Source organism: Manis pentadactyla, chromosome 11, assembly GCF_030020395.1.
Source record: "Manis pentadactyla isolate mManPen7 chromosome 11, mManPen7.hap1, whole genome shotgun sequence".
Classification (NCBI taxonomy): Eukaryota; Metazoa; Chordata; class Mammalia; order Pholidota; family Manidae; genus Manis; species Manis pentadactyla.
Genome location: NC_080029.1, coordinates 45,286,261 through 45,296,362, shown reverse-complemented (window position 1 = coordinate 45,296,362; position 10,102 = coordinate 45,286,261). Strand labels below are relative to the sequence as shown.

Below are 10,102 nucleotides of genomic sequence, written 5' to 3'. Positions count from 1 at the left end.
TGCCTAAATTGTTTTAAAGGTTGATTACATTTGCAGGAAGTAAATATAATCCATTTTACTGTGGTTAGAATCAAATCTAAGCTTTCAGACTTGAGTGTAAACTCAAGGTTTACTTTAATTACGCTGACTTTGTTAGAATTGGATAGATTCCGTATAAACCAAGTATGAATTTCATATATACTTGAATGTACAGAGTTTAAGTAGTAAATTCACAAAACTATTAGGACTCTTACCAGTCAGGCTTGTGTGATCCACCCCTTACCCAAAAAAGTAGATTGTTTCCATTTTTATTTCTATTTCTGAAATTGAATGTTTCTTCTTGGATGTGAGTTCAAATAAATTGATCTGAATAAATTTTCATTTCTTCTTAATTAAAACTTAACATATAAAATCCAAAGGCTTTGTATTTTATTTAAAATACACTGTATATTCACACATTTAACTTAAAATCTGAAAAATTTTTAAATCTTTACTACACATTTCCTAATTTGTAATACACTCCTTCCAGTTTTTAGTGTTAGTTTGGGTCTTACAGAGCAGATGACCAAGAAGGGATTAAATGTGGCAAGGGATTTACTGGGAGGAAAAACACCTATGAAGGATAAAGGGGAAGGGAGCAGTTTAGGAAATACCACATTGCAGGTCTGACGTCTGGGAAAGAAATAGGAAGAGTAGAGTGGGCTTCAGACTTCAGTGCAATTCTGAGAAAAGGCAGATGGGGATTTTGTTCTACAGGTTGCCTGTAGGAGCCCACTTGGGACAGGAATGGCCTAGTCTATAACCCAGCAGGCACAGTTATTGGCAGGGAGCATGGGAAAAGCCAGAGGCTGTCAGTCACTCTAATACCACCAGGACTAGGGTGAGGTGAGTGAGGCACTCAGGCAAAAAATCTTTCTGATGAGTAATATTTTGGTGCATTTTAAGATAATGTAAACAAAAAAAAACCTTGTGAAAATTTTAAAGATGGCACTGTTTTACTGACTTGCCTCTCAGGCTTCCTTATGACTCCACAAGGCACTGCTGATTTACTCACTGCCTCATAGAAAGGCAGGGTAGGTGGTTCACACTAGTGGTATTTTCCATAGCCCACTGCCCCTTTCCAAAAATGCCTTCCCCAGGTTTAGGTATTTGAAGTTTCTCTATTGCTCATTTTTCAGTATGAAAATTGTGTGTGCTGTGGGGCATACTCAGATGTCTTCGTTTAAGCAATTTATAGTAAAATATCTGCCCACTGACCCAACGCCTTAACACAAAGAAGCAAATGTAAGAATAATGCATACTTTAAATGTATATTTAACATGTAAAGTATATGTATTATGTGTTCCTTACAGGAAGCTATAATTATGACTATTACTAGCTAGCAGGTTCATTGAGGACTTGGGGCCGTATGTCAATCATTTTTCAGGCCTGGCACAAAGTAGGTAGGTAACGGTTTATTCAAAAATGAGTATGTGGGGAGAAGACAGATTGATTAGGAAAAAATCTGGAAAGAGAACTGTTCTTGTAACTAATAGCAATTTGTCGGGCCATTTGCAAAAGTCTTCCCTTTTCTGTATTTTTCCTTTAGCTCTCCCGGGTTTTGGTCCGCGGTTTGGGCGGCATCCACACCCAGTCAGCTTTTTTATGGAGGCCTGGAGCGTAGGGAACCCAGACCCTTAAGCCACAGCAGGAACTAAGTTAGCAGTTTCCGCCAGGCTGCCCAGAACGTCCCTGGCCACAGGCGTTTCCTCCAGGCATTCGGAACTCGGGGAAAACCGGGGAGGTTCCGCCAGCCCACCGGTAACAGACCGCGTCCGCGGCGCGAGCAGCAGGAGCAGCCGTGCCTCCGGCGACCTGCAGGGGGCGCGCGCGGCCCGGCCAGGCCTAGCCCCGACGCGAGGTGGGGCGCGGGCGCGGGCGGCACGCTCAGCGCTCGGCGCTTCCTGTTCCGGCGCCAGGAGGAGCCTCCCGCTGCCGTGTTGCTGCCACCGCTGTCGCCCGTGTCGCCATCAATCAGGTTGCGCTCGATTCTTCAGCGCCCGGTTCCCTCGGACCCATCGCCGCTTGTAGACCTTGCTGCGGGCTCGGATCTTGCCGGGTGAGGCTGCCTTGTCTAGCGCGGGGTCGTGGAGGGGGGCGAGGAAGCGTGCGCAGTCGAAAGGCGCGCGCGATAATGGAGGGACCTCGGTCGCCTCTTTTAGGGCTGGGGCTCAGCGTCTGTCCCCGTCGGCCTCCGAGCCGTCCCCCATCGCCCCTCGGGGAGAAGGCATCGGAGCGGTGACGTAGCATCCGAAGGGGTTCTGCGCCCTTGACGTCAGGCCTGGCTGGGAGCGGGGCGGGGCCCAGGCCTGGCCCCTCCCCCACCGCCTCCCGGGCGGGTGCGACCCGCCCCGAGGCCGGTTAGCTCCGGCGGATCCCGGGCTCGGGCTCCCTTTGTTCGTTGTCCTTGCGTAGCTGCGAGCTCGGCGTCCCTGGGTTCGACCCCGTCTCCCGGTCATTAAACTGCGGTGAAGAGAGGGAGGCCTGAGTACTTGGAGGAATCTTTCACGCTTGTTTGAGATTATGAGCAGTGTGTGACGACAGCGTTCTGCTCATTACGAGAGGAGCTGCCGGTTTAATACTTTGGAAGCATACCCATGACAGTAACTGAGAAATGCTGAGTTCTGTAATAGTCCCTTTTTTAGGTTTTAGGACTGTACATTAAGGAAGGTAGATTATACGTTAGCCGAACCGTTTTCCTTTTTGAAAACCAAGAGTGGTGCTTTTTATAGGTAAAGATTCTAATGGCAGAAGCGTCACATCATACGCACCTGGCCGAAAACATTTTTATAGCACTACCAGGAAAGAAAACACGCTCGTACACTGGTGGTTGTAGAGGCCCCTTTTGAAAATGAGCCTTCATTACAGCTCAGGGTAGCATTCGGAACAGAAATCTTTAAGGAGTTCTTTGTTCGGTGATGTTCGTTGGGCAGGAAGAATTGTAAATTTGTCTTTTACTGGCGTCTCCGAACCTGCTTTTCAAAACTAGCTTGTCTCAGAAACGACTTGAGTTGGAATTTCCTTTTCCTCTCCAGGAGGAACGAGACCCATCCCTTAACCGAAATTCTTGATGCTAGTGTGTAGTGTGTTTTTGACCTCAGAAATCTGGATTTTATCTTTAGATTTTAGGAAGAGTAAGGTGTTTAGATGAGAAACAACACCCCCAGCAGAGTCGGGGCAGCATCCTGTAGTCCAGCAGTAGTTATCTGTTCAGCCATAGATGTGAATTAATGGAGATCTAAATAGCCTCAGGTCAGGTTTTGCCACCAATAAGGTATTATGCCAAACTTGGGAACGTTTCTTTCATTTTCAGAGGTTTCTGATTTGAGAACTGCAGTTAAAAGATTTGTGGACCTGTAATCGCCATTGTAAAAGCTGACATTACTTGAGTTTTGCTATGTGCCAGATAATGGCTAACAGATTCCTCATACAGGTCTCACAGCAAATCTGTGAGGTGGATACTATTTTTGTCTGCTTTTATCTCTGAAGTTTGGATAGTTCAACTTGTCCAGAGCCAGCCAGTGAAGACCTACAGTTAAGTCAGTCAACTTTCAGTCTTTACTCTTTTAATTATATGCTCTATGTCCATATACAGAGGAAGACAGGAAAATATACATGTTGCCCACCCCCTATTTTCCAAGCGCTATTGTTATAGGCACTTGATTGACGAGTCCCACCATCCGTTGCTCCAGGCTCTTTCCTTGTTTTCCTCTGTGCAAACACCACCTCTCAGGATTCCTCCTCTGATATTCCCTTCCTTGATTCCTGTAGGAACTCTTTGAGACAGTCCCTTAGTGCCCTGGGCTTACCCCAGTAGTGGAGAATTAGTGCTCCACTAGACTGTGAACTCCTTAAGCATTTTTTCCATGTAATCTTACTCACTTCTCCAAAGCCCAACAACATATTGCCTGGCACATAGGTTCCAAAAAGTATCTGAATAAATACAGAAAATCTGGCTCACATGAAGCTGTTGAAAAATTACTTTTAAAAATTATGTGTTTTAAAGAAATTAAAAATACTCAGAAACTCAAATCCCCAATTTCTTGAGTTGCCCATATGTAAAATAGAACATATATGATAAAAAAGGGCCAATACTAAAAACTATCATATGCTCTAGTACAAAGTTTGTATTATCAATACAGTATATTACCATCATCTTCCCCCATACTAAACAAGGACAAAAATCCTCATTTCCCTTAGTTTCTCTTAAACATTTCACATGTGTATAGCACTTTATAGATAATTAAACATGTTACTTTTAATTATCTGTGAAGTAGTAAGGAATTGTAACTTTTGCAGATGAGAAAATGGTGTCTGGTTAAAAAACTTGCCTTTGTCAAAAGGCTCAAAGGATTGATGTCCAGGTTCATACCTGCGTGGTCTCATACTGTTTATCACCCCACCACAATCTGATGGCCCTTTGATACCTTCTTTGTCTAGTGGTCACTAGTAATTTAAGGAGTCAGCTTCCTTAAACCTCCCCATGATTGAATTACTGTTTTTACTTTAAAGGCCACGGGAGTTACAGGAATGTTTTACTTTTCTAATTTATGTCAAAAGAAATTGTGTACTCTGTCTTAGAATGACTATTTTTGCTGCTCCGAAAATAAAATGATTACTTTTTAGGTGATGCATTGAGCCTGCCATGAAGTAGTAATGGAAAGTTTTGGAAGTAATAGCTTTAGATTATTCCAAAAATAAAAAAAGGCTTTCTTGACTATAAACCTTCTTTTTTTTTGGCCATTTCAAGGGTGCATTATTAGCCTCATCTTAAAAATTAGCATTATCCGGATGTTTTGGAATTGGAATAATTTTTTTTTTTAATCTAGATTTTTTTTTTTTACATTCCACAACTCTTCTCATTTTGAAGCACTGATGCCCACCTCTTTATTTTTTCCTTTTTATTATGAAAGTATCCCAAGAGTAAATTGGAATGTTTCCAATTAATATGAACACTATACCAGGCGTGGAGAATAGCTGATTTCACTACACAGTGCTGTGGAGAAGGAAGTGACCGATTTCTAATCCCTGTGGTCAGGGCTTCATTATTTTTTTTGGTATCATTAATCTACAATTACATGAAGAACATTATGTTTACTAGGCTCCCCCCTTCACCAAGTCCCCCCCACAAACCCCATTACAGGGCTTCATCATTTTAATCATAAGATTCTAGTACCTTGTATATTTTCCAGGACTTGCTTTTAAACTTAAAATTTTTGAAAGCCGAAGTTGTGAATCAGCTTAATATTATTAACTTAGGGAATAATTTAATACTTTAATGGAATTCTATGACTAATTAACATTATGTTATATACATACGTTCTTCAAAAACTAGGAAAAGAGTAATACTGAAAACTTAACACAGCAAGACCATGTAAAATTGAATGGGTTGCTTTGGTATTGAATGGGTTTTGGTATTGAATGGGTTTCTCTGCTCCAGAAGTGATGTGAACTTTCATACAGAACCATTTTCTATTTCAGAAAGACTCACCCTGCTTGAAAAGCTTGTTAGTCTGACGTAGACTTTAAACTTGTCATGCATAGTTTCAAGTGTTAATTCTAAGAATTTGTTGTTGTCATGTAACATTTTATTATGAAACAAACCTTAACATGGGAATGAATGGATGATTGTATTTGCTGTACATTCAAGATGTGTTTTTGGTATTCAAAATATAAAGCAAAGTTACAGCAGTAGTGACTTAATCAATTGCATAATCTTTTCTTTATCATTCCTCATGATAACCAAATTGTACTAAAAAAAATAAGTGCTGTAACTGGGTTTGAACCCTTTACTTGTCACTAGCTCTGTGACCTTAAACAAGTTAACTTGATAAAGTTCTTTTCTTGTCAGTAACAGCATTAGAATGTGTTAAAGGTAGCTTGTCAAATCAGTTGAGAAAAGATAGATTATTCAGTTATTATTGTTCAGAAGAAAAAACGAAAATTTTAAATAAGTCAAACCGTATAAATACTATTAGAAAGCATAGTGAATTTTTTTGTCTCATATGAGTTAATCTCCTTGCTGTCTTACAAAGCATTAAAAAAAAAGCTGTGGTACTAAGTAACAAATTGATCAAAGGCAAAGAATAACATACTGTATTACTGTTTATATGAAGTCAAAGAACAAGCAAAAACTATGAAAGCAATTACTGACTGAGAAGGGAGTTGATTAGAAAGTAGCCTCAGTAAACCTGAATTGAGGGAAATGTTCAGTATCTTGGGTGGTTACAGGGACATACACAGTTGTTAGAGCTTATTGATGACACTTAAGATCAGTGCATTTTATTGTTAATTACACTTCAATTTTAAAAATTGATGAAAGTGGTCAAAAGACATGGGCAAATTCACAGAAAAAGAATTACAAATGGGGTATTAAATTAAAAGATGCCTTATTTTTCTACTTAATGTAAGTTAAAACAACAGAATACAATTTTAAATCTATTGTAACTGAAAATGATTTACAAACTTAATATCCAGTGGTGAGGAGGAGTAAAAAAAAAGGGAATCAGTGTAAATTGGCAGGGAAATTTAAATTGGCATGGACTTCTGAGATGGATTTTAGGTAACCCTATCTATTGACTGAAAATTCAATTCTTGTGTTTTTATCCTGGTGATGGACACAAAGATAATGTGTTCAGAGATGTTCACTGTATCATTTTTTAAAACAACTCAAAATGCAAAAAGCCTAAATTGCCACAAAAATAAGAGTGTAAACTAAATTATAGTTTACTTTTGTATGATGTGTATCCAGTAAAAAGGGATGATGTTTATAGAAATATATGAACTATTATGGAAAATTTTCCTACATAAAGAAAAACACATTACATAAATGGTTGATTCCATTTAAGTAAAAATAATGTATGCATACAAAGTTCTTTAAAGAATATATAAGAAATGGTAAACACTAATCTTGAAATACTCCTTTTTTCTTTCTTTCTTAGGAAAATGTCTGATGAATTTTCAGTAAGTTGATGCATTTATCTTTCGTAAGTTTTTTGGCTCTTAAGAAAAACAACATAGTCCTAACTGTTGGCCATAAGTCTTCTAACATCAAAGAGATGCTTTATTGTGATTATTGGATTTTTTTTTTGGTGTGTGATTTAGATCATTTGCATTAATTTACTTAGATATAAAATATGTTTGAAATGGCATTCTGTAGGATTTGTTTCATTACAAATCCTTAGGTTAAAAAATTTTTAGGTGTTAACTTCTATTTTTCTCTTTTAATCTGGTAGTGTTAATAATAGCCAGCATTTACTGAAAGTTATATACCAGCACTGTGTTAAGTGTATTTTATGAATTATCTCATTTAAACCACTGGTAACCTCTAAATGGTTTATTTTGAAAAATGAGGAAACTGAAGCTCAGAGAGAGTATATAACTTTGAGGTAAAGCCAGGATTCAGTTCCACAGTATGTTGATTAATTCTGTTGAGAAAATTTGAGCTTCTCTGAGGAATTTGCATAAAGTTGACATTCATGGTGACCCCTCAAGTTTATATTAAATGAATTGCTGTTAAACTGAACAGCGTAGTTTTTGAAGATGTTATAGAGCTTTATAATCCCTGGCCCTATACCTTAACTGTCCTTTATAGGTTTATAATCAGTCATGTTTGACATGACTTATCTGTGAATAAGACTGATAAGAGATGCCTGTTTTGCATTGCAGTTGGCAGATGCGCTACCTGAACATTCCCCTGCCAAAACTTCTGCTGTGAGCAATACAAAACCTGGCCAACCTCCTCAGAGCTGGCCGGGGTCCAACCCTTGGAATAATCCAAGTGCTCCACCTTCTGTGCCATCTGGACTCCCTCCAAGTGCAACACCCTCCACTGTGCCTTTTGGACCAGCACCAACAGGAATGTATCCCTCTGTGCCTCCCACTGGGCCACCTCCAGGACCCCCAACACCCTTTCCTCCTTCTGGACCATCATGCCCCCCACCTGGTGGTCCTTATCCAGCCCCATCTGTGCCAGGCCCAGGCCCCACTGGGCCATATCCTACACCAAATATGCCCTTCCCAGAGCTTCCACGACCATACGGTGCACCCACAGATCCTGCTGCAGCTGGTCCGTTAGGTCCATGGGGATCCATGTCTTCTGGACCTTGGGCACCAGGAATGGGAGGGCAGTATCCTACCCCTAATATGCCATACCCGTCTCCAGGGCCATATTCCACTCCTCCTCCTCCCCAAGCACCAGGATCAGCACCACCTGTTCCATGGGGCACTGTTCCACCAGGAGCCTGGGGTCCGCCGGCATATCCTGCCCCTGCAGGATCATATCCCACACCAGGACTCTATCCCACTCCCAGTAATCCTTATCAAGTGCCTTCAGGACCTTCTGGTGCTCCACCCATGCCTGGTGGCCCCCATGTGAGTGTTTAATTTGTTATTTGACATGCACTGATAGTCACATAAACACAACTGAAAGATTATTTGTCTCCAGTTTGGATGGAAGATTAGAAAGCTTTTAAAACTTTTTAATGAAAAAAAGGTGTATGTATATAACAGTACATTACGAATTTCAGATAAAGCATTCAAAAGTGTGAAAACATAAGTATTCCTGGTACTAAAAATAGATTTCCCAAAGATCGTGTAAGACTTCATAATGTAGTAAAGCAATGTCCTCAACAGCATTCTTGAGGAAACTCAGAGATTTGTTGGATATTTTTCTTTCAACATGGCTCAGTAACATTTTCTAGTGCACCAAAGCACAGTTCAATAGAAGCAATCTCTGGCTGGCTGGCTGGCTTGATACAGACGTAGATTTTTAGGGAATACAGGGCAGTGAATATGTAACATTGCTTATCTTTCATGCAACTCTCCATAGTTCTTAGCCAAGGTTTTATTAGATCCTTAGCAGCATTGACCTCAAGATTATACCGTTGTTCTGCATTATCAGTTAATGCTTCATGCTTTACTGTCAGCCAAGCTGGAGAAGGGTTGACATCTTACTTTTAAAAAGTGCCAGTTGAGGAACATATCTTGGACTATGACCAAATAGGAAGCACCCTGCTTCCCCAAGTGAGTATCCACACGCAGTCATAATTTTCCTTAGAGGAGAAAAAAATGTATTTACTCTTAACAAAAAACTAATAAGATCTCCAGCTATGTTAATCAAACATATATCTCATTTGTAAAGGAAAAAAAGTCTTAATAAAGTGCCCCCAAAATTTCCTTTCATTACTGTAAATTTCTTTCTGTGTATATTCTCTTAAACAGTTGTTTTTGCAAATTGTATGCCAAAATAAGTGAGGTGACTTGCTGTTTGGATTTATTTAACAGTAAGTTTATTTTAAGTCACAGCAAGGAGTTAATAAACTCCATTTACAAAATCTAGAAGTTTACTTTTTCTTTTTTCTATTGCAGTCTTACCATTAAGTTAACAATGGATGAAGAGATGACGCTTTGCTTTTTGAAGTACATGTATATGCAATGAATGCATATATAAAAATTGCTGGTTTCACTATTCTTAGAGGGCATTCATGAAAGAACAACTTTTGAACCTCTCAGAAGATATCTGCCTCTTTTACTTGGATGTATAGTACATCTGATGGATACAATCACAAAAAAATGTAAAAGTAAATCATCCAAATGTGATTTTTATTCGGTTTTTATGAAAAGTTAAAATGGTAAAGTATATTGACAGCTCTTTGATACAATTTAAAAGAAATTCTTGATTTGTTTAAATTATGAAACTTCATGCTTACAGATCTAAGATGATGTGGATTATTGTTAGAATCTGCAACCTCATTGGCAAATTATTTTAAGTATTTTTCTATAACCATTTTTCCCCAAAATAAACACACTTTAGAAACAACTACATTGTCATAATTTAAACAAATGATGCCTATCAGCATCTTTAGCTTCTCTATCTGTAGGTTAAATAATCCTGGTCCTCTTGAGGTTATATTCTGGATATACATTTTAAAGCTATTGGTAATGTCATGTGTTGAGTTCATTAGCCAAGCAGTGTTCATTCTTATTCTTGAGCTTTTAGTAAAAACTCTTCCTTCATTTTGAGTTCCACCTGGTTTGTTTTCTTTTTAGCCATATGCACATCATACAGCTCTAAAATCTGCCA

The 10,102-nt window shown here is 39.3% G+C and overlaps 1 protein-coding gene across 2 annotated transcripts; it reads left to right on the top strand.

The window, feature by feature from the left end:
- The first annotated feature begins 1,912 nt into the window (after positions 1 to 1,912).
- On the top strand, positions 1,913 to 9,838 carry MAPK1IP1L (mitogen-activated protein kinase 1 interacting protein 1 like). Of its 2 annotated transcripts, none has more exons than XM_036918499.2 (4): positions 1,913 to 2,077; positions 6,960 to 6,981; positions 7,687 to 8,391; positions 9,388 to 9,838. In XM_036918499.2, exons 2-4 carry the CDS (start codon positions 6,964 to 6,966, stop codon positions 9,397 to 9,399), a joined length of 735 nt encoding a protein of 244 aa, XP_036774394.1. In that variant the 5' UTR covers positions 1,913 to 2,077; positions 6,960 to 6,963; the 3' UTR covers positions 9,400 to 9,838. The 2 variants fall into 2 exon arrangements, with proteins under 2 accessions (XP_036774394.1, XP_057344433.1); XM_057488450.1 differs by lacking the exon at positions 1,913 to 2,077 and adding an exon at positions 2,566 to 3,557.
- Positions 9,839 to 10,102: the final 264 nt, after the last annotated feature.